The 25,915-nt window shown below is 40.8% G+C and overlaps 1 protein-coding gene across 2 annotated transcripts in view; it reads right to left on the minus strand.

Moving 5' to 3' along the window:
* Positions 1-21,027, minus strand: part of lrrtm4l1 (leucine rich repeat transmembrane neuronal 4 like 1) — a 57,710-nt gene extending 36,683 nt beyond the window's left edge. For both annotated transcript variants that reach the window (XM_069677183.1, XM_069677184.1), the window contains exon 1: positions 20,626-21,027. In XM_069677183.1, the coding sequence (XP_069533284.1) occupies positions 20,626-20,629 (4 nt within the window). In that variant the 5' untranslated portion in view covers positions 20,630-21,027. The remainder of the gene's footprint in view (positions 1-20,625) is intronic.
* Positions 21,028-25,915: the final 4,888 nt, after the last annotated feature.

Genomic DNA, 25,915 nt, shown 5'->3' on the forward strand with positions numbered 1-25,915 from the left:
CGACAGACCTGTTCCGAATAAAGAGAGGATGGTCAGGACAAGTCTATCACTCTAATGTCCACTCAAAGACTAGGGGGGCAGCCATCCTAATTGATAAAAATATACCATTTACAATGACTAATTATGATTCTGATTCTGCAGGGCACTACATTATTGTGACAGGGCAGCTTTTTTCATTTCCGGTCATCCTGGCCAATATTTATGCACCAAATTGGGACAATCCAATCCAATTTTTGTCGCTTACCAAACATGACATCACACCATCTTATCCTTGGTGGTGATATAAATTGCATACTTTCCCCCATCTTAGATCACAGTTCCTCCAAAAAGACTTCTCTGTCTAAATCAGCACACACTATCCAGCTTTTTCTTAAAACACATGGTGTAGCGGATGTGTGGCGGTTTCGTAATCCCACTGCTAGAGCATACTCCTTTTTCTCCCCAGTTCATAAAAGCTACTCTCGTATAGATACTTTTTTCCTGGATAAAAGACTTCTTTCTTCTGTAACCAAGTGTGATTATGAAGCCATAGTCATTTCAGATCATGGTCCCTTAACCACGAAAATCTGCATTCCTTACACACAGTATGGCTACCGCCCTTGGAGACTTAATCCTCTTCTCCTATCAGAAGAGTCTTTTATCAATTTTATTTCATCTGAAATAAAATTATTTCTTGAATCAAGAAATACCTTAGTATCAAGAATGCCAGGAATGTCCTGTTTAACTATATGGGAATCTCTAAAAGCATATCTACGGGGCCAAATCATTTCTTACTGTCCGAATAAAAAGAAAACAAATTGAAGAGCTAACAGATCAGATACTGGAACTAGATATGTTATACAGCCATAAACCACCTGCTGACATGATGAAAAAGCGTCTGTCCTTGCAGACCGAATTTGATATCCTAGCAACACGACAGGCTGAATATCTCCACTCCAAATCTCGACACGGATGCTACGAACATGGGGAAAAAATTGGACTAATTCTCGTTCATCAGTTACGACAAAGAACTGCCAATCAGACTATACCTGCAATCAAGGATGAACAGGGTTTGAAGAGCACAGATAGCTTCAAGATTAACTCCTGTTTTCAAAATTTTTATCAATCATTATACAAAACAGAACTTTCAACAACACCCTCCATGATGGAGGATTTTTTAAGATCCCTACATGTTCCATTCGTAGACCCAAGCATAGCTGATACATTGGAGAAGGACCTCTCGGCCCTGGAGATGATATCTGCAATCAGATCTATGCAAAGTGGCAAGTCCCCAGGGCCGGATGGCTATCTGACGGATTTTTCAAAACATTCTCAGACCAACTTGCCCCTTTACTACTGTCAGTTTATGAAGAATCACTTTCACTTAGGACCTTACCTCTGACCATGCGCCAAGCAGTTATCTCTGTAACTCTCAAAAAAGGAAAAAACCCCTGAAGAGCAATTCATTTCGCTCAATTTCTCTCCTTGACACTAATGCAAAAATCCTTGCCAAGGTTCTGGCACGCCAACTGGAGGGTGTTCTTCCTTCAATTATATCACCTGACCAAACAGGTTTTGTCAACAATCGTTACTCTTTTTTCAATGTCAGACGCCTTTTTAACATCCTTTATAGCCCCTCTCCACCAGGTAGTCCTCTCACTTGATGCTGAAAAGGTGTTCGGCCGGGTGGAGTGGGGCTATCTTTTTGTTTGGCCATAAGTTCATATCGTGGATCAGACTTTTATATACATCTCCAATAGCCGCTGTTCATACTAATAATAATCTGTCCCCTTTTTTCGAGCTTAAACGTGGCACAAGGCAGGGATGTCCCATCTCGCAGCTTCTTTTTGCGGTTGCAATGGAACCCCTAGCTCTAGCTCTGAGACAAAATACTGACATCAAAGGAATTCAACGAGCAGGAGAGGAGCATAAAGTCTCGCTCTACGCAGACGACATGCTACTATATATATCACAACCCCTTTCGAGTTTTCCTAAGCTAATGGAATTTGGCAAATTATCCGGCTACAGGGTCAATACTCGAGCTAGCGAGAATACTAGCGAGCTGATGCCTTTTGGCACTAGTAATGGTGAGACATCCTTGAATTCACTTCCCTTTAAAATTAGCCCTAAAAAATTAAAATACCTCGGCATATGGATCACAGATAAACATAAAGATCTTTATGCTGCGAACTATCAGTCCCTGTTATCAAATTTAAATCAGGATATTGAACGACGGGGTCCCCTGCCTCTCTCTTTGGGTGGAAGAATTAATACAGTAAAGATGAGTATACTGCCTAAGTTTTTATATATATTTCAGTGTCTTCCGGTTTTTTTAACTAAATATTTTTTTACCAAATTAAATAATCAGATATCAAGTTTCATTTGGAACAAAAAACCACCCCGGATAAAAAGAAGTGTACTTCAGAGACCTCGCTTAATGAGAGGGATGGCACTCCCTAATTTCTTGTATTACTATTGGGCGGTTAACATTAGAGTGTTGCTATATTGGATGGGTAATGATAATGACACTGACACTGAATGGCTAAATCTGGAGGGGGCAACTGTAAATTCCACTTCTTTAAAAGCCTTACTGTGTTTTAAGTTGCCATTTACACAGCCCATTTCTAACTTTACTTCTAACCCGGTTGTTTTACACTCAATCAAGATCTGGAACCAGTTTAGAAGATCCTTCTCACTTACAGATGTATCTCAGGCTACACCAATTGCAAAAAATCATGTTTATCCCATCATTAATAGATGGGGCCTTTCATAGGTGGTCCAGAAGAGGTATGGTATCACTGTCTGATCTGTATATTGACGGCAGTTTCGCCTCCTTTGAACAGTTGGTACAAAAATATCATATTCCCAAATCACATGTTTATCGATACTTGCAGCTTCGGAATTTTGTATTCTCTAACTTTAAATGTTTTCCCTTATGTCCTCCAACTTGTCTGTTAGACTCAGTTTTTGATTGTAAACTAGTTAGAAAACGGACTTTTAGTACGATATACGAAATACTGTATTCTCATAACTTGACGCCTTTGGACCGCCTCAAAAATAAATGGGAGACAGATTTAAATGAACCAATCACAGACGACACTTGGCACAAAATAATACAGGGAATCTTTTCCTCTTCCATTTGTCTTAGACATGCTATTATTCAGTTCAAAATTGTACACTGGCTGCACTGGTCTAAAGTCAGACTTTCTAAGATCAAAGCTGACATAGACCCCACGTGTGATCGATGCAGACGGGATCCAGTGACTCTCTTACACATGTTCTGGACATGTCAGAAGCTTGACACTTTCTGGCAGTCCATCTTTGAGACCTTTCCTAAGCTTTTTGGGAAAGGGCTTGCGCCATCTCCATTCATTGCGCTTTTTGGTGTAGCCCAGATGGGTTACTATCTTGAGTCGTTGGTAAGAACTATGTTGGCTTTCTGCTTTTACTGTCCTGTTTATGTTTTGTTGGACCTATGTTGAACTGTAAACTGTAAATTGTAAAACCGAAATAAAAAGACCTTGATCAAAAAAAAAAGATAGCAATGCGCCACCGGTTTGCCTGACCACACCTCATTTCAAAACCAATACGCCCATGGGCACTAACGGTGGCGCAATATCACTTGCTATTTATATAACATAGGTGCTGGGCGTGAAAATGACGACTGCGCTGGGCAGAAGATAGCAATGACAATCGCGCTACGCACTTTGCGTCGGGTGGACAAAAGGGCGCATAGAATTGTGGCCTCTTGCATGTCCTCGTCAGTCGACTGATGTAAGCACTTCGGAAGTTAGAGTTTACCGTTGGCATTTAATCTTATTATCTAGTTTAACTTTACAATTTCTTCATCCTGTAGTACAGAGCCGATAGATTAAAAGATGTGTCACTGTTCTAATACATTCTGACTGCACTATATGTCAAGGGACAAATCCTTGACCCCGGGCTCTCATCTGATCTCACTCTGAGTAATGATCAGACTAAGGATGTTCATATGTCAGCGCTGCTTTCAAATGCACCTTTACCTCCCTGCAGGCTCCTCTCTGTTATTATGTAAAGTTTCATGGCAGCTGCTTTGCTGTTCACAGCTACAGATCTGACTTTTAACAATGAGGAGTCAGTCTACAAAGGTATAAGGGGAGGGAGGATGTTAATTTTGTTTCGACATACAGACATGGCAATGTTTCTGAGTAGGGAGTGCATAAGGCAGGGATGACAAGCAGCATTGTGAAGATGTATAAAGCACTAATAGCAACAGGGATCAAATTAGGTTCTTTATATTATAGTAGGTTTCAAAGCCTAATAGCCTTTTATAATAAATGCTGCCACAGGTATGCCATTTGTAATTTGAGTGTTAGGAGAACTATCATTTGGTAAATTACCCAGGCTCTGTCTGTGTGTGAAGGTGATTGTTATACAGGAAGGGACTTTTGTGGTTTGAAAATACAGTGTTTATTTTGCTGCAGGTAATTACATTGGAAAATGCATATGGACAATTAAGGGGAATCATATTCCTCATGTTTAATAATAAGGATTAATTCTTACTTACTTTGATTGAATGAACCATTATGAACAGTGGACCAAATGTTGGGTGCCCACAGAGCTGTACTCGCTTGGAGTTGACAAATTTGTTAGGGTTCTCACTGACAAAGTGCATGTCCTAGGTCTTAACTGAACTCCTCACTACTACAAATTTAACATAAACCCTATTTCTAATCTTAACCTGAATTTAATACTAACCTCTACAATTCCTTCCTCCAAACAGCCCTTCACAGAAGTAGGGACCAGACAAATTGTCCTCACTTTGTCCGTAATCTGAAGGTCTAACACTCAAATTGGTCCTACCAAAAAGCAAAGTATAAGAACATACACATTAAACCCAAATTTGTTTCGCAAGCAGTCACTGTCTGACTTTGGACAAGGTTTATAAAATGACAGCTAGTGAATGACATGAATACAAAAACAGAAATGCATCATATTGGAGGCAGAATGGGCAACTCTGTAAACATAAGTTTTGGAAACACTAATAGCTTCCCAGAAGAGTGTGGAGGGACTGACAGACAGAGAAGCAGACCGAGGGAGACCATAATAATGATGGAAAATGGGTGAATTGATGATGTAAATGTATACATTTGCGCAGTGTTTGCATTGTTATCACGCCCTCAAAAAGCTGTAAATTAACAGTAAATAAAATACTTCATAATGCATTTTCTAAATGTTCATTAGAGACTTCAACATGTAACTGTCATGTGTAGCCAAGCTCCAAGACATATGTATTTTATGTACGGCTCATCATTTATGTTTGCTAACCCACTGTTTCTCCATAGTCTGGCATGTCGTACACAGAGCACATCATTATGCATCATTATACCACAACTTGTGGAGTGTTGGACAGCACTGTGACAGTTTCATGGTAAATGGGAAGCAAACATACTCTCTCCCACATCATCTGCCTTAATCACAACCTACTGGTTAGTCACTATGCTCTATCTCCGTAGGCAGGTTGTTTTTTTTGCCATTTAATTGCCAAACAAGAGCAAGGACAAAGAAATCTTTTGAAAGTTCTGGTCAATTTATAAATACATTTCATGTTTTGTCTTTTTTTTTAGCAGTTATTGCGTTTGGGTGGAACACGGCAAAAAATAATTACAGTGTGATATTAAACTTGGGATTGGGACAGTTTGTATTCATGGAATTGCATGAATGCAAACATTGCGTGGTATCCTGCTTGAAAGCTCGTATCTTCTGTACAACATGACACACATCAGAGCGTCCAAATGCACAGTCCTAATGGATCTCCTCCTCTGGGCAGTCACATTGCAGACACTGAGTAGAGCTGCAGAAAAAAGCTGGAGTAGAAAATGCCTTGAAAAAAAGTTATAGTGAGTACTGGAGAATGAGTGGCGATACTGGCTATGTGAAAATGTGTGCTATAAATAAATCCCTCGAGTCCTCCAAGCAATAAAATGCACCGCCACTTCGATCACTAGGTACTCCGTGAACTGGCCAAGCATCCATGGCACTGTACACAGTCATCAGTTCCCTAAATGATAATCCCTTTGGAGCATTTACAAGCGTCTGTTGTGAAACCCCAAAGGGATGGCTCACTGTGTCGTATCACTAAACCTAAATTTGGTATCCTGCGAGCTTGAAACCCTAATAAAAAAATAAAGGGATTAATATGTATTTTTTTAGATAGCAGAACACGTCAGTTTACAATAGCCATTGGCTCAATGACGCCTTCGCATGTCGGCATCTTTAATGAGCACACATAAGTTCAGCATGTGCTTCTGCTCAGAAAGGCGATTGATAAAATCCCACTGACCTTGTGTATTGTAGGCTCCCATGAGAGGCATTACAGAGCAGAATGAAGAGAGACTTTCACTTGTAGTACATATTGATTATCAGATCATTAAATGTGGTATTCTGCACAGGCATCACTCAGGTTTTACTCTTTTTTTTCATGCCTTAGATGCTGCCATTGAGCTCATCGCTGTGTGGCTGATACAAGGTTTGTACTTTTCATCTCAACTGTAGATATTCAAGGAATCGAGGACTTGTGCTACACGACATGGGGGCAAGCTGGATGCGCCTGCTCTCCACATATACATAATTTCTACATTCATCATTTCAAATGCTTGTTTCCTAGTCTGACAGTAAACAAAGAAAGTAGAGGCCTGGAACAGTCATTAAGGCCTTACTGCAGAGGGATCTACATTAATGGTAACTTGCACAGTATTAAAATGCGTGAGGCTGGGGTAGATAGATTTTGCGTGTTTTTATGCAAGAGAAGTCGCTGCAAATGAAGGCCTGCAAGTTTTATAAGAATATAATGACAGTTCCGGTAATGACATAATGTGCAATTATTATCCTTTAATGACACCGTGAGGAGATGGATTTCTCTGATTACTTTGAAAGTTGAAGGAGATACATGTCACATTCTTTTTGTTTTAGTGTCACTTCTCTAACCGCATGGAGAGCTGACCTTTTGATTCAGCCAGCCTCAGTCTTTTGTGCCTGTTGGTTTTGGGGAGGTGAAATAAAGTCTGGAGGACAACAGTGTGTTGAGTGTCACAATCCAGTTCTCGTGACATGATTAAAGGATGGAAACCCACATAGTACTGAGAACAAAAACAATCGTATTTATTAGTTAGTAAGTGGATGTGTGGTGTAAGATAAAGAAGAGCTACTAAACCAAACTTAACAAGAGAAAGCATGTTGTGCAATGGGGAGAGCCAGTGATAGAGTGAGACAAAGGAAGAATGGGACAGTTGATACTAAAATGCATTCTAGATGAACTGGTCAGTTGCACCCAGATGCAATGGAACAATTTCCTTCTAGCATTATCTGAGGGAGGACACATAAGTAGCAGCCTAGGAAAAGACCAGACCTACAGGCTATGGCAGAGCAAAAGGGCCATACTCTCAGAGCTGACAATACGTCTGTATCTTCAGCAAAAGTGTTCCTCCCCAGTGTGGAGAGCGGCACTAGTTTCTCAAGATCATCTTTCAGGATGGTCCACTGTAGTTCCATTGTTCCTCTGCCTCGTCCATTAGATTTAGATTGTTGTCTGTGTTCTGTTACAATGGAATTAATTGCTGGCATTCTAATAATAATCCACTAGATAAACTTCTATAATTTTCCCTAGCAGAACACACAACTGCATTGAAAGCATGCCTGACACTTAGGTTTGTATGTATGGGCAGATGAAGCAGAGTGGGTATTCAGCCGGCAAGCTGACCTTGATGCATTTTTCGATGTAGTTAGCCATTATAGCCGTTCCAGGAAGCTACCGTCTGTGTTTACTTTTGGTCTAACTTGGAGACGAGTGTTTCAATATATTAATAAGAAGCTGGTTTATTTGGGAGGCATGACATTTGTTTAACCCCAACCTGTGCCCCAGTTTGTTCAGTGCAAGTCCTCACTACCCTTATTTCTGCATTAGTGTGGGTGGTGGAGTCATAGGGCAAAAAATAGACATTACTGGGAAATACAGCAGGGTGAAATGACCAGATCTAGTCTTTACGACCTCATTTGTAAGTCATGATTCTTGGAACTGGCACACCAGCAACCGTTTAGCCACAGAGAGGAGTAACAGAAAGCTTTATGATAGACCCAGGATATGTTCTGATGCTAATGAAAGAAGGGGACATATAAGAAAGAAACATAAGAAAGCAAATAAAAAACCTCCCAACACAAGAACAGTTTCTTCCCCTCTGCTGCCAGCCTCGTCAACAAGGCCCCGACCCCCCTCCACCCCCCCACGTGACATGGACTCTCATCCAGCCCCTCAGTCACTTAACACTTAACGAGTGTTAAGTCTATAATTCGGACTATGCGTTACATTAATGCAAACTGGACTTATATTGTCTATACGCAGCACTGTTTTTAATTTAATACCGTAAGCTCTTTGCACTGTTCAATATCCTGCACACCTGTACAGTTTTAATCACACCTGTGTGTAGTATTGCTTTTTATATTTTTATTCTTATTCATATTTTTTATTCATATATATATATATATATATATATATATATTATATATATTTTTTATTAAGTCTTTTACTTAATTTTATTCTAGTTCTGTGGCTATACTTGGCAATAAACACCGATTCTGATTCTGAAGTACTTAACAGAGCACCATGTTCTTATGAACTTAACAAACTCATACCTACAGACATAGATGCTGAATCCATGCTCATGCATACATTAACCTCCACAGCTAGACTTAATCCACTTAAAATTGATATAATAATTAGAAAGCTAAAATGCTATATTACAAAGTAAAATATGTCTGAGTTGTTAGGATCTTAAAAAAAAAAAACACAGAATCTATACATGTCTCTAAATTGGAAAGGATTCCTTGAAGTTAGAACCGTACAAATAAAATAAAATAAAATACTACAGCCGTGCTTCAGGCAGGCATTTATATCTGCTCCCTCTCAGAAGAGATTTGATCTCAAGTGGTAAGCTCCACACATCTGTTTACCTGGCTCTCTCATCTTAGAAGAGCATGACCAATCAGAGCCAGAGGCTTTTAGAGATTTTATCTCTCCAAGAGATGTTATATCTTGGAGATTTGAACAACGTGGAGCACAGCAATAAAGTATGGGCTTCACCAGTTTAGTTATCGCAAATGTTAATCTATGCCTTACAACTTTCAAGTCCTAAGCCTGTTTTTTACACTTATTTTTAACAATGGACTGCAGTGGATTGTTTGAAAGGCTGCTAGTTTTTATACCGTTTCATAGATTTATTTTGTATCACATACCTTCAGCGGAGTGAGCGGACAGGGATTTTTCTTCAAGTGTAAAACTCAACCAAGTACTTTATAGGTTTGCTGCCATCCTCCAAAAACACATGTGGCTAATTGATCCTTAATTAAGTATGAGGTATGAGATATTTGCTTTCCTGTTTCTGAGGTTAAAACTAGATTCCATATCTGATTATAAAACCTATACTTTTTGGAAACAGTAGAACCTAATTTCTAAGGTGATTGTAAATTCCCTGTCTTATTTGTAAAACCCACAGTGATGCACTTCAGTAAGTGGAACAGTGCCTTTACAGAATACCAAGATGGGCAATTCAGCCTCAACTGCATAAGTAAGCAAACTAAAGCACCTTGCTCTTTCTTTTATTGTGTGCAACAAATAATGCTTTAACACAATTTACATCTGCTAAAGAGGCAACAGTAGCCATAAATATCAATTAAAGTGCAGGCTCTGTGCTCCAGTGTCCCTCTGGGCTCAACTACAGGGACTGGTTTGCTGAAGTTGTCCTCTAATGTTCACACTAAATGTCAACTAAAATGGGCTTACAAATGCACAAAACAGCAAACTTAAAAGATTACATCATTTCCTAAAATATATCTTTTGGCCAATTACCTCACCTACGGTCATGTTCCAAAGGCAACCTTTCTGAAAACCCCATAAAAGTGAGAGTGCTCCCCCCCGAAGACAGAGTGGATTCTGGCAGGCCCAACAGAGCCGGCTGTCGTCTTCCTTGGCCGCGCGACAAGTTGATATTTCATTTGAATGCACGGTGCTCTGAGCACTGATGCAAAGGCTATTACCCAGAGTGCCCAAGTGGGTTGGCCAACAGTGTTAAGGCCGCACGCTGGGGCACTTCAAAGAAATGAAAAGTGCGCTAGAAAACAAAATATATCTACTATTTCTTATTAAATGGTCCAGTGTAGCACAGGTTGTGCACATTAAAAGGAAGGGTTTCTTTGTGGCTGCTTCTCAAGGTTATAAACTTTAGAGTTACAATGTAGAAGCTAGAATTTAGATTAAGATACATTTCTTTTCTGTCCATAACCATAGTACTTTATGATCTGTCCTTCAAAAACAGTGAACATTATCCCTTCAGGGGGAAACAGGATGCTACTTTTAATACGACTTTTTACAGAACTTTAAGCCTTACATACCGACTTCCTTCATCCCGCCTCCTGCCTCCCCCTCCTCCCCTCCACTGTCTTCCTCTCTGACACGGGAGCCAAGGGTTTTAAAGTGTGTGATGTGTGATCGAGCTTAGGCAAGCAAAATTCCAGGGCAGTACGGCATGTGTGATATATTACATTATTGAGTGTGTTCACTCAGATTTAAGGCACATAAAATTATAAATACTTTCCGGGCACAGAAGTACGTGACATATTAGCAGTCACGGGGCCCCATCATGCAACGGTGATTAATTGAAGGCATTGGCATTACAATATTGAAATGAAGTACCTTTTACACACTTAAAAGCCATTATTTTACGCCCATTAATTTGAAAATTGGAGAAGGCTGTAATTTCAACGCACAGAAAAAGCATGAAGCAGTATAAAAGTGGAGATTTACGATAAAAGCTTATTTTACTACTTCTGGAGCTTCACACACATGATAGGAGTGCCAGACCCAAATACACACAATAGCAGAAGAGGAAGAAGATATATGGAAAATTAGAGCGCTGCTGGTTAGTATCAGTAACAGCAAAAATACAGCTTAAATGGGGTGGCATCCATTCAACATAAAATAAAACGAGCAGTCCTTTTTGTTAGCTCTGTTATTCTGTCAGGTTTGTGAGGGATGTAGTTACTGAGGCCTTATGAGTCCATGATCTACTCAAGCATAACAGTGAAAGAGGGGAATGGCAGACAGATTGCTCTAGCTTTCCCTGCTGGCCCTTTTTTTAAAGGAAAAAAGAGAATAAATTATGACCTCTTAAAGACCTCAGGCCATGATTAGGTGTATGGATTCTCTAACTCTAATCATTTACATCCCAGATCAATGGGATAAGCAACATGAGGTTTATGGAATTCGTATTTATTCACAAGAGAAACTGCCTGTTACGTTCAATAGCTTCTCACTGTAAGTGCAGTGCAGCCTTGCTGGACGCCATGTCTATTGATTGACGTGTTTATCATTCAAGGCCAATAAGAACTCTGAACTCTGATTGGCTGGCAGGTGTTCATTAACTTTCAGTAACCACACAGTATAAACAGACAGCTTTGACTACTGTTTTTGTTTGCAGTTCTGAATGTATGCTACAATTAAACTGTAGGTAAAGAAAGCCACAGTGAAGCTAAGTTACAGCATTAAGATAACACAATTTGTGTAATCGATATAGTAAAAATATATTTATAGCATCTTAGTGATAACGACACTAAATTAATTTTGAACATGTTTGATATTAGAGGGCAGTGTTGTGACCGAGTCATCTTTGCTCAATGATTCCCAGTTTGCAGTGCATACATACTTGATAGTTAGACAGAAATTTGACAACATTGAATTTTATCATTTTATATTTGATAGCTAACATTCAAACTTATGAACACACGCAAGTCATCCGAGTCATCATGCATCAAGTCAAGTCACAAGTCTCAAGTCCACATCTCTGTTAGAGTGTTTCTAAATCAACTAAAGTAAAGCGGAAAGACAAGGTTATTTTATATAGTTATGTTAGCTACAGTGAAGCTAGCAGGCTGCAGGTCTGAGGGACAGCTGCAGTGAAGGGACGGCAGGAAAAGTAACCAAACCCTACAGAAAATTTGAAAGAAAGAAATTTGAAATTTGGAGGTTTCTGTGTAAAATATATATACATAAAAAGCTATCTCAGCGAAGAGTGTGAGAGAGAGTGCTAAAGTTTTTTCCGCTGGACACAGTTTGTTCACGATGCAAAGGAATCAGTGATTGTTTTGGGGGGGATTTAAAAATGTGTCTCAATTGTAAAACTTCCTGGTCCAGCCTTGTGAAAGGTACTCCTCCTTTTTAAACTATAGCAGTGCAAGACAAGTGTCACAGTGCAAGCATTGGAAATACTGAAGCAGAGGAACTATATTTTTCTTTACTTAAACACCAAAAGGTACGTCCAACAGTTCAAGAACTTATATATTACATTTACAGCAATATAAGACAGAAATAAAGCAGCAAAAGCGCACATTTGAGAGGCTGAAACGAGAACAGTTTTTCAATTTAATAATAATGATAAACCAGAAATAATCAATCCATCAATCAATTAAGGAATTGTTTATCAAAATTCTGTGCTTTTTTAGTTGATTCTGACAAACTGACAAACAAACCTAAAACAAAGAACAAATGATGGGAGTGAATCACACACAGTTTGTTTCATATCTATCAGTACCTGTTACAGCCTATTTGTAGGAGCCACTTAGTTTATATGTCAAGGGTGTAAAATATAATTTGCAAGAAGCGAGACCTTTCAAAAAAGGCTAATTGGTTATTGTGAATGTCACTATTTTCACACCGGCAGGTTTTGTGCTACAGCACTCGCTGCCCGCTGCGGAAAAAGGCAGCTGTAATGAGAAGTGTTGGATGGAAGGTCAGTTGGAAAAGTGACTTTTTAGAGGAGCCTCAGCCAAACCTTTCCGGTCTGGTGCTTCCAGCTTGCTCTCAGCCATGGCGGCCTTATATTTCAGTGATTTTGAGCCTTATGACTGGAGTGTGTAAGCATGTTTGTGAAGCATACCATTTTAATATGATGAAAGATATAAAGATTGCATGAATAGGGAATTAAAGAAATGAAATTTAAGAAGTCCACTTCAGTCAGACAACGCACGTTTGTAATATTTTGAAACATGCATTGCAGCAGCAGTACAAAGCTTGTGTTTGGTGTCTAGGCTCCGGCCTCATCACTCCTCACAGATTTGTTTTACATGCCGAAATTCAAGGAGTGATGAGATAATATCTTAATCCCTCTAGCCTGCAGGTGGATGCTGGGGTGGTAGTGAGCCTGAATGCATGGGAATAAGTACTGGTGCAGGGCAGTGGAGGCAATGAGTAGTGGCAGAGGGAGAGGCCGGAAATCTTGCAGCTTTAATTAATAATCTCAAAGATTTTCATTTAAATCACTATCTATCACTGAATGAGGTAACACAATGGTGATTGAGCCTATGGCCCACTGATGAAAGCCTTTGCATATGCAGTATTACAGACTGGGTGTCTAGTGCAACTTTTACTGAAAAAAATCGCAGCTAGCCCAGTTAGTGATGCGTTTTCATCACCCAGCAGTGGTTGGTCTGCCAGAGAGGGTAGGCGGAGCTAGGCGGCTGCTTTTCCAGTCTCTGCAAGTGTTGCAAGTTAACAGTAATCTACTATGGCTGAACAAACAAAGAACAGATCGATGACTACAGATACAACTTCAAAAATAAGTGAAAATCCACTCAGATGAAGGCAAACAGTCTAAAAAGGAAAGCGACCGTCAGGGAGGAAAATCAACTGTTACAACTGGATTCAACCGTGGACGTCACACATGCAACACTGTCTGGATATCTGGCAAGTGTGCTCCCACAATTACCGTAGATAGCCATAGGTGCCGCCAAAGAGAACGGAACTGAGATCTTCGCGATTATATCGTTAAATAGATCGCTGTTTGTCTGGTGATTGTGGAGAATGACGTATGTCAAGTATGAAATCAGCAGCTCGAGTTGCCTGCCTGAACTAGCTTGCAGGTGTCCCTCCATTTTGTAGGTTTAAGTGATATCAAACTCAAGGTTGTGCTGCTGCTCTTAGTGTCAGCATGGCTGTAATGGTCACAGCCAGTGATAATCAAAGCCGTGCTGATGCTGAGTACGACAGCACGACCTCGACTGTGATATTATGTCATTTTATACAACAGTCTACAAGCGCCATACAACACTAAAAAGCCATAACAGATACCTTTTATTCAAATATTATCTTAGCATATATTTTCATCCTGCAATGCAAAGTTTTTTATAATCTTGGCAAGTTTTCTGTTAATAATGTAACATATGAACGTTATTCATAACCGTGTGATACATATAGATCAAGTCCTCAAACTATCGTACTATCAGCGCCCCTGGAATGCCTCTAGTCTAGTTATTCTCAAACTGTGGCCCCCCTGTCATGCCGCCGCGACCCCTGGGGGGGCTCCTGTGTGGTTTTTTTTCTTTGGAAAATGTAGCAGGCGGAACTATGTTTTGACGTTGGACAACCCGGACTCATTTTTGGGTGGCACAGTACAAAAACGCGTTGCCCTCGCATATGTCAATGATTTCTGTGAGAAGCAAATCACATGTAGACTTCCACACTATAATTGTACTCTTTTCTTCACTGTATTAAGTTTTAATTCACAATCAACTTTAATCTGATCACTTCGCTTTGCTTTGCTTCACTCCCCCAACACACCTGTACCTCTGCTCTCTGCACAGCTGCTGGCCCCGCCCCCCTCTATCTGTCTGTCTCTCCGTCTGCTTTGTTGACTGCCCTCATCAGCCGTCTGTTTAATTAAGTTACAAAAGTTAAATATTTTCTCTCGCAATTCAAAACAGCACGTGAGCCGAGTGTGCACGAGGGACGTTATTAATGATGTAGCGATCAAAACGAGCGATCGATTGTTACCAAATGACATCTGCACCTTTTTATAAGCTTTATAAACAGCGACAATCAATGCATTTACAGTAGGGACGTACGGAGATACACAATATGATTGTTTAGATTAGATTGCGTAACAGAACTGCATATGATCGTGTGCGGACAGAGAGCGCCTGATGTCGGACCCTCTTTTAACGTTAGAACACTGTGAGGAGTAAACTGGTCCCGCTGTTGTTTATTTGGTTGCTACGACTTCACGTGTGATTGATGTCCTGTGACTCCTGTCACTGTTTCAGGGCCGCCACTGCAAAATGTATGTAGCGGAAACACTGTTTTTTTTTTTAGCACTGATTGAACTTTATTGTTATTGTTCTGAAAAAGTTATTGCACATTTTATTATATTTCTATTTAAAAAAGTCTGATGGAGCAATTGAAATAGTTGGGTTTTTTTGCACAGCAAATTACTCAGAGAAAAGTGAAAGGAATGGTCAGGATCTTGACTTTCTTTCAATAAAAGTTAAACTTCACCCTTTTGTGACATTTTGGGGGATTGAGGGGGGCCTGGAAATTTTTCTTTCTCCAAGGGGGGGCTTGACAGAAAAAGTTTGAGAACCCCTGCTCTAGTCCAATCAGAAAACTTGGTTGGATAGTTTAATTGTTTAAATTCTGCCTGCTTATTTCAGCAGTGAATGGTTGCATCCACTGAATCACAGAAAGTCTTCAACATTGGACCCACAGCGCTTAACATCCAGCCCCAGCCTGTCAAAAAGTGACAGCTAAAACTCTTCTTTGGCCAGTCTCACTTATCAGGAACTTCACTGAAGCTGGCCTTCCCATGGACCCAGGCGCACACACAGACACACACAAGTTAAGTGTTTAGAAATCTGTGCAGGGAGGCAGAGAGTTGCGTTGATCGATATGAGTGCTGATGTCAAAAGATCAGCACAAACCGAGATGTTTTGGCCACTGTGAGGCGAGTCTGCTGAAAAGCCTGGGGAGTCCACATCATGGCTGATGAGCGTGTCTGTGCATCATTTTCAATGTATTCATGTCTGCTGTGTGCTCCTGAGCTGACTCGTTTTACCTTGAAATAGACTTTAGTATGTTTAGTATGATTTCTATCTTAATCATTTGAAATGGCCTTCACACCGCTGCTACGTGTGGAGACTGAATTAGTGATACAAAGGAAAACATTTCAGTGGGGAGGAAATAAAAGACATATCCTTGTTTTCTTTCTTTGCAAATCCAAAATGAATCCTTCAAAATAAAAGCACAATTGTGCAGTTTGTGCTTTTAAATGGTAGTTGAATGAATACCATCAATCTGGCACAAAAGTAATTACATACAAAGAATTTACTTTTAAACTTGAGATAAATTCCCTGACGCAGTGTCACGAGAGCTGCTTTTGGATTTCCCGACTTCCTCAAATGCATCAGAAATGATCGATCCGACCTCCGTTCAACAAACGAGCATTTTAAAAATAGTTTTCTTCTCCTCTTGAGGACAGACCTGACAAAGCTTCATTTTTACTTCTTACTAATCTGCATCATGAAATTTCGGCAAAGGTAAGACCCGTCAATTAAAGTAAATCACAAGAAAAACTGTTTCTTTATCTGTAAACAATGCAGCACGCGGAAGATAAAGTCTTGACTGGAAGTCGTTTATGCCATTTAGTGTGGCTATATTGTCGTCAGACTATAGCCGATGGGATCCGAGATTGATCGGAGGCATACCGGGGTCTCCCTCACTTGAGGTCGAAGCTGCGGGGCGCACAGTGGTCCATTTAAAAACACAACACAAGCAGCATATATGTTAAAAAGCTCCAACAGTTTTAAATGTACTCGATACAATTAACTCCATAAATTGTGTCCATTGTGAAAGATGTTAAAATTCACCTGCTCTGTGCAATGGCCCACTCAGGATTAGCTCACGTGTTCGCATTACGGTGCTGTTATTAACATTATGACCAGGTATTTACCCATTGTTGGTGCTTATTGTTCTGTTTCTCAGGTGTCAATGTAACCAGGTAGAGCATTAACCTCTGTGTGTTTAAACCTTTGTGAGAACACCCCCAAAAATAGATCATTCCCCACTTTCCCAAGTTTTTCCCATGTCCCTTCTAGGCTCCCATACTTCACATAAAGAGGCTGTCCTCATCAGAAAAATGACAGAAAGGGTCATTTGTTTAAAGGCCCCGAAGACCTAATTCCAGCGTCATGCTGAGCGATCGGCTGCGACACAACTCACGTTTTTTCTCTGTTAAAGTTCAGCAGTTCATGTTATTTCACACAGAAAGATTTCTGTATCTGTATTTTTTAGGGAAGACTTCTCTTTGCTTCAAATCGGGCGCGGGGATGTCACATACTTTCATGCACCGATTAGGATTTAGCACCATTTGAACCGTAATATATTGGCAGTTGTGGGGTTTGCTTACGGCCACTGTCAATCAAATTTAAACAGAAAGACACTCACAAAGTCTGTCGGGTTTTTGACTGTCAAACTGAATAAATAACTATGGGTGTTTTTTTTAGGGATGCTTTTTTCCCCCAGAACTTTAACTGTGGTTGTTGGTTATTTGGTCATGAGAGTTTATGATACAGAGAAATTAAACAAAAAAATTGCTTCAAACAACTAAAAATGATGAATATTCAACCAAACGTGCCCAAACCTCAAAAACAGAGATGGCAGATTAGATTTGTTTTCATCTAGGCTGGTGGACCAATATATTAATTAATCTCCAAAAATATGAAAATGTGGACAAAATCAAATGTACGAACCCATGCCAGCCAAACGTAGGCTGCAGTGAAATAAAAAAAATAGATAATGCAATATCATGTCCTTCTTGTTGCAGTCTTTCTTTCATTTTTTTGTGCAAGCTCAGCTCAACGTGTTTACTGCCAGACTTTGTTCTCAGTTTTGTGTCTCTGCCCATATCTCACTGCATGACTTCAATGTGCATTGTTTGGGGAAGTCTTTCAGAACTTCAAGGAAAATACAAAATGAAAAAAAGAAGAAAAACACAAACTCGGAAGAGGTGTCACTACAGAAGAAAGCCCAGCAGTCTACACAACAACCACACCAACAAAAAACTTAAAATGAATAACCTAGAGGAAGAGTGAGGGAGTGTGATGTGACGTTCTGTGTTATGACGGTTTGATGGCGTGTGTGGGTAGTGCTGAAATGAATATTATTAAACTGTTTCGAACATTGCCTGATGGGGACTTTCAGTCAAGCTCAGAATCAGGAAGCATGCCTCAACACTGAAAGAGTAATTCTTATTGATTGCTTCAGCTTTTTAAAGAGCTACAGCTGAGGCCATTTAGAGCGTTCAAGGTTAGTTAGCTTTCCTCTTTACCTGATGGATATTTCTTTATCAGACAAACTGCAGCATGGCTCTGGAACTATAACAACTATAAAACCAGACAGAATTGTGAGTGACTTGAATCTGTATGATACAAGAACTTCATCTTTCAGTTGAACGTAGTTTCTAAATCTAATTAAAACTTTGCAGTTGGACTCTGGTAATTAATTTAAAAAGCCGAGAGACTTGCTCCAAATCTATTGTCTAAGAATGCATAATGTTCTTCCAGCTGTAAGGAAAGTTTCTGTTGCCAGTGGTGAATATCATTGAATCCTCTAATTATCTGCACTGTTATAAGCTTAGAGAAGTGGAATGGAAAGTGTGTCCACAGGTTACTTCTTAGAAAAAACAAAACAAATTCAGCTTAGGTTTTGCAGGAGTCTGCTCTGTGGACCAATTACTGTCTCTGGCTGTTGTAAGAAACTGATGGATTATTGAATAAATTGAAGGTTATTTGAGCGTAATTGTGCTGCTGCTCTTGCCTAAGCAGTTCTACTACAGCAGGCGAGACCATGAGGCTGTTCAGTTGTTCACAATGACTCCTGCACTCCTTTCCCCTGCCCTTTCTTTTCTGTCACCTCGAAGTGTGGCTTGTCTGAGCCGTTTTTTGTTGTTCTTTTGGGAGGAAGAGCTGCAGATACATTTCACAGCTTGCAATTCGAATTTCTCAGTGTTGGGCCTGGTTATCAGAAGCATGTTTGTGTTATTCATTAAAAACATAATTTAATAACATTATTTGTTGGCAACAATTTTTGTGATAATTTTAATCATTTATCCAGCTATTTGTTAGTTCCAGCTTCTGGAACTAACAAATAGGACTTCAGTGCTGTGAGAAAAACGATTCCCAAAGAAATTGCAATAGACATTGTACACACTTAGACTGTGTACAATGCCCACAATGATTGTGTACAATGATTGTTAGTCAAAAAGTGATTTAACAATATTGCTGCAACCCAATGCTGCTCTCAAACAATGCCAAAACTGACTCAGCCCCTCTGTGAAAATAATGATACCAACATCATTTTCATGTTAAGTTTCATTGTCATATTCAGAAAAATTCAGCCCTCGTGGAGATAAACACTTTCCCCCCCATTTCATCTCTATATGTGTTAGTGTGAGGGGGAAAAAGGCAATGCATGGAGACTTTGTGGATGCAGTGAGGGAGCTTAAGTAGAAAGACTTGATATCCAAACAAATGCACCCTCTTATTTTGGCTCATAATTGTGATGACATAATTAAAATTGTAGCAGTATGTGCTCATTAGTTGCACTAAGCTGCTCATTATTTGGGAAATGCCTCATTTCTGTACAGATGTGGGCCACATGCATCCCTCCAGCCTGTCAGCTTTTCAGTGCATTTAGGGATAAACAAATGTTACAAAACGGCAACAGAAATCAGTTTAACAACAACCCATGTGCCTACCTCTGCACCTAATATCACACATGCCCTGTTCTGTGTGTGCAGCGCGCATAGCTGCGCGTGCCTACGTATGAATAATGATCCTTCAGTGAGATATTCAACAGCAAAAGTTGCACTGAAAGAAAGGGCTTGAAACATCGTGAGACTGCTTCAAAGTCCACATCGTTTCATCGCATAGTCAGTGACAATTCTGAACACCCACAGATCCTTTGACATCCCCACAAAAAAAATGCACAAAAAATGAACGCAAGCCCCTAGCTGGAACACTAAAGAGAAGTGTGGGTTTGTGAGGCTTTGGAGCACCCACAGTCAGTAAAATGGAGGAGGTGATAGGCAGTGTGGGATGAGATTGTAGGTGCCCAGAGCTGTCAGGAGAAGAGAGGAGGTAGAAGAAATAGGACGGAGTCAAAACATGTCAGGGCTGTGATTTGAAGGACCGGAGGAGCTGTGGGGGACACGTCCCCAAGATACATCTCACCACATTTCGTCCATTTAAAGTCAGTTTTGGCATTTGGTAAATAAACTTGTCATTTCAGGTTCCGCAAAAAGGACGTCAGCTGAAAAATAATGGGCTATTATTGAGCTTAAACTCGTTGTGCACTGGCACCGCGTCGACTGAGACAGATTTTTGGCTTCATCACTTCCACATCACATAGGTGAGGGCATTTTTGTCTTCTCCCCTCGTATTCTGAAGCAGACACACTCTCGCCTGCAGTTAGTTTTTTAATTCATGACTAGAGAGGGAAAACCTTTTAGTGAGGATGTTCTTTAAGGCAGAAAATACGCAGGAAATATTAGCAGAAAAATAGGCGAAAAGTACTGCTTTGAAACACTGACAATATCAGCCGAGGAAGATTTGAGGGAATTTTCTGAACATCCAAACACTCACAGATGCGCCAAGGAGGGAAAAAAACAACCCATGCTGTTATTGTAAGGACCACAAGTGCGCTCAACTATTATTAGTGCTGATTTGCAGACTCCCGGGGCTCTTACTCTGGCGGTAATCGTTTCAGAATGAGACAGCCCTCCACTTACTTACCCATGATGTCTCATCGGTGCGTTCCCTCCGTCCTCCGTGGCGCAATCCACCGCACAGATCACGACTTCCTCCGTGCTTTTTCCTTGTCTGTAACTGGAGAGCCCCGGAGCTTTGCGCGCCTCTCACGCTGGGGTTGACTCACCTGCCTTCATTCTAAAAACTGTCTCTTGATTATAAAAAGCTTTTAAAGTTTGCGCCCATGCTCCCTGGCGCAACGCAACTTTCCAGATCCGTCACCAGTAACCATTCCATCAAGCCCAAAATTGGAAGTCAAACGCATGGATTTACAGGGTCTTTTCTCCCGATAAAAACATAGTCTTAGAACAGGTGCACGAAACAATAGAAGAAGAAGAAAAACCGTCACACGTTGCAAAAGTTAAGAGGTGAAAACGCGCTCGATTGTTCCGCGGCGGTCGGTGCAGAAATCGATGCAGTGACCAGCGGAGGCAGGTGTCCTCTGCGCAAACATCCAGCGGAGCGGAGGAGACGCCAGGCAGCGATCACAGGCAGAAGCTCGGGCACTGTCAGGGGCTCCTGTGCGGTGCATCGGCGAGCAGGTTCGCGAGTGCGCGCCTAGCTGTGTGGGGGACGCGTGCGCGCGTGTGTGCAGGCGCGCGCGTGGGAGAAAAAAAAAAGAGAGAGACGGAGAGAGAGAGAGAGAGAGCATTCAATGCAGTGTTTAACAGCTGCAAGCAGATTTGGTCAAATGTGAGATTTTGCTTTTGTTTTCTTGTTGTTCTGCTTTTTCCATTTTCATCACCACCAACACAAACAAACAATGCGGGAGATGTCTCCCCCTTTACCATGCTGCTCTTCTCTAAGTCCATTATGCAGGTGTTGTGGAGGATATGCTGAGGGCTATATGTGGTCATCGTTATAGCATGAGTGGGTAGCATGCATTATCCCACCTCCTGTTGCATAATTATTGCAGCTGGGAAGGCTAAATGCAAGAGGTTTGTTATAACCGGGATGAGGTTGGGAAGACTCTCCAAGTTATTGTTTTTCTAATGGCATGTCTAGCATGTTGCACTCTCTCTAAGGCAACATGCCACCTCATCCAGATGAGAAGGAAAATGTTGTTTGCAGCCTGAACATTTTTTAGAGGTTATTTTGATCAAATATAGCCAAACTGTTATTGAGCCTTCAGGCAATTACAAACTGCAAGACTCTATAGTTTCTAATAATGTTATACCCAAAGTAAAATATTTGATTAAGTCCCATAATGTGCCCATTATAGCCTGACTCGACTTTTGGTTGAGCTTTTTCACACTATTTTCTGACTTGGGGAAAGTTTTCTAACAGTATAACACTGCGAGCGTGAGGTTCAAAGTGAGCAGGTACAGACGGTAAACTCTGGCTTTGAGTTTTGCCTTGAGAACAAATTTAAATATTGAGGACCGGTAGAGCGGCATACAAACGTCTATTGTGTCAGGCTGATATATTCAGCAGTCACATATTGGTTTGATGTTCAGGTGTTCACATACTTCTGCTGGTGTAGTGCATCTTTTCATTATTATTCAAGTCATTTGAAATGTTCTGCTACACTCCAGACAGCTTAGCCTTCTTCCTAGAGGGCAGAATATTTAAACCCTCTCTAAAGAGTCTCATATGAACTCTTTCCAGGGGAGTAATTTCTTTAATATTGTGATTATTTGACTTCAATCTCTCAGGCAAATTTTCTGAGGCAGTGTGCGTGTGTGTCAGCGAGCCGTTTAACAAGAGGAACTGAAATGATCTCAGTACAAACTGAGCAACGGAGACGCATAGCAGCATGTTAACTAATAGTTGTTCCTGTTGTGTGCAAAGCAGCTGCAGTCAGTTTTGTGTGGTCAAACTGACAGAATCACAGTAATGTTTTATGGGTCAGAGCTCCTTGAATGTCAGACCTGTTCAAATTCTTTGAGTCAGTCACGCACTAACAACAGCACTGCTTTTATTGTAGATGGAGTCCACCTAACAAGCCGACCATTTCCTCTCATCCGGCTGTGTGCAGGATTCAGCCCCTCAGCTCTTTACATACTAAACAGCGTCATTGTAAAGCAATCACCCATTGCTGCATTTTCTAGAATTGGGCACATATTGTTAAATGGAATCTGGTGATAGCTTTAAGTGAGGTGTAGCTCAGTCAGGAAAGACACTTGGGACATGCAGTGACAAGAGCCATAAAATTAATCTAACAAGCACAAGGTGCTGCCCAATGCAGGTTTGGCATTGGCCCCGTCGCCTGGAGCCACAGTCAAGGAAGCAGGGCAGTAAATCAGCAGAGCTGTGGAGATCCCTCCCCTCCCCTCCCCTTCCTCCTCCTTCTCCTCCTTGACCACATATGGGGCCTTGATGCTGGTGGTGAGGAGGAGGGTGGTCAAATTGCTGGTGTCAGCGAGGAGATGTCAGGTAAATGTCGGAGGAAGAGGAGGAAGGCCACCAAGACGAAGGGGGGCACTGATAAAATAGGGGGAAGGAGAGGTGATACCATTTAGTAAGCCGGGAGGCAAGGGTGAGTGGAGACACTTTGCTTTAGGACTTTTGCAAAGAGGTTTTTGTAACACTGCTCATAGGGTCTTTAAGATTTTTCCACCTATATCCATAAATGGTCAAATGCATACGTGCTCTAATGCAGACTTTTCTATGGCAAGTTGCACGCTTTCTGTGAGTGCACATGTCTGCAGGAACCAAACCGAACCAAACTCCTTGTAGAGAAGAAATCAGCTCACTTTTATGCACAGAAACACATCTAATTTACTTGCTGTTATTCGTTGAACTTTGTCAATGATTATTTGTTGAACAGTCAAATGTGTGCATGCAATTTACATATGTTAATATCATTCCAGATTTTTTGTAGTTGCCTAAAATATAAAAACACTAAAAGATGAGGGGCGGCATTGAGACAATGCTTTGTTTCCAGGCAACGTTTGATGTCACGATGGTTTTCTATTTATTCTTTTTCACCATTTCAAACCCTCATGGACTCACACACTCGCCCTTGGTTTAGACTGCCCATCTGAGCAGTACATGATGGCCAGAATTATGTTATATGACTCCCCACCTGTCTCATTCAAAGTGTGTTTTTTGCCAAATACCACATGACACATAGCATTAAAAAAATAGGGCTTACTCCCATTCTCTAAATTGGCCACTGAAATGGGGTTCCACAATGCACAGGTGCTGCACATGCCTGACATCAATTAAGTTGTGAGAGATCAGCTGGAAGGTTGGAAATTGGGATTGGACCATCGTCTGGCCTAAGAAATAACTATCCTAGAAGCAAATGAGGAAGCTTAGAAGCAAATGAGGAAGTACTGTAATAGAGCTTTATGGTTAAAAGCCCCTTTTGGTTTGGGCTTGGACCTGAAAACAGTGTGGTTAGGGTTAAGGAAACATCATGTTTTCTGTTGAATTGACAATTTATAGATTCAATCTCTAACATTTCAGTTGCGTCCTCTATGGCGGCACCATTGGTGGTAAACGGTAGTTGTTGCCAACTTTGTTACGGTGCCCCCATCAGAGCGTCAAATTTGTTTATTTTTCTTTGAAGTTGTATCTGTAGTCATCGATCTTTTCTTTGTTTGTTCAGCCATAGTAGATTACTGTTCACTCGCAACTCTTGCAGAGAGCGGAGAAGCAGCCGCTTAGCTCCGCCTACCCTCTCTGGCAGACCAACCACTGCTGGGTGATGGAAAACGCGTCACTAACTGTGCGCCACTTATGATTTTGAAAAGGACCAAGGGACACCCAGTCCATAATACTGCAAATGCAAAGGCTTTCATCAGTGGCCTATAGGTTCAATCACCATTGTGTTACTTCATTCGGCGATAGATAGTGACTTAACAGACATTTATTTACAGGGCAATCAAGATTATTACTTTAATAAAGTTAACAGGACTTAAAAAAAAAAAAAAAGGTCTTGATAAGGATGGAAAATGTTGCTGCTGCAAAGTTAGACTACTTTCATCCACTGTTCATCCAGCCCTACCTCCTACCTCTCGCTAGAATAAAATCATGCTATTTTCTCAACAGGTGATACTATGGATCGTCTATGAGGACAGTCTCTGTAGAGGCGCTGGCTTGAAAATCTGATGATCAGAAATTAGTTAGTTTGGTGTTTAATTTGGAGGACTTGTTGAGCCCTGAAGAACCCCCGAGCACAAAACGCCACTTGCCTACATTGTAATGGGTCGTAGCTCACATTTCTTCAGGAGAGATGGATTTGGATTCCAAGAATGGGTAATTGTGTTGTAGAAAATGTTACTGCCTGACGACTACACTATTTACTTTGAGTCTTTTCCTGTATTAGTATAATGCTAACTTTATGAAAAATATTTTGTGAAAATAAAGTCCACCTCCTGTTGGGATGTTTCATGAAATCCTCCTTTTGCATATGGCTACAGTTCGGAAACTACATGATATCAACATAATATTGCCTTGTTAGGACTTAAAGATGGATCATTGTTTCTCTTTTTCTTTCCTTTTCCTCTTGGAAAACAATCGTTGATTGGTTAAGCAGAACTGGTTGGACGTCAGTGGGATGTCCTGAAGTCTTAAACGCACCATCTGTGAGGCGCGTGCTCAGGGTTTCAGAAACTCCGTAAATAATTTCATTAGGCTCAGGTGTTTGGAGACACTGCAGCAGAGAGAGCTGCTTCAACAGGTGTAAAGCCAGTTCTGTGTTGAGACGTGTTACTGGACCCTACAGCAGCGGTACGGACTTTTTACTCATGAAATTGTATCGGAAATCAGCATTTTTGTGTTTGTTTTCTGGGATTAACCACCAACGCCAAAACCGGGGATAACGACCGCGCTGTTCTCAGGAGTGCAGACCAGCAATGTTGAAGCTTTTGCCGGAAGGGCTAACGTGCTAACGATCTGGCGGCCTGATTTGCAGGTAAGCTAACTGTACATTTGTTTCTGCACGTTTGACTCTTTCTTTCTTTGTTTCCCTCATTTCTGCACACTGCAGTTTAGGACTTCCGTTTCAGATAATAAACCTCTAAATTTCAGTAGTTTTAACAGCTTGCACTAACCTACTTAATTCTGAGGTTGTACATTTTGTGAAGTTGCTGCATTTTGCTAGAAATATTCTGCATGATTCAGTATCTCAAGTGAAAAAAAAGCTCATTGACTGAGAAGAAGGGGCTTCTATTCCTGACTGCTTTTCTTTATTTGGAAATTAAAGTTGGCATCAAATTCAAAAGTGTCAGTGCGCTGTAGTTCTGGTGTGATTATTAGGGCAAGATTCTGTTGTTGAATTAGTTGCAAGCTTTAGTCAGTGGTGAAAAGTTTGTCATATCTGGGA

This window comes from Semicossyphus pulcher, unplaced genomic scaffold (assembly GCF_022749685.1).
Source record: "Semicossyphus pulcher isolate SPU_LCO1_2020_fin unplaced genomic scaffold, fSemPul1.0.p SCAF_28, whole genome shotgun sequence".
NCBI lineage: Eukaryota > Metazoa > Chordata > Actinopteri > Labriformes > Labridae > Semicossyphus > Semicossyphus pulcher.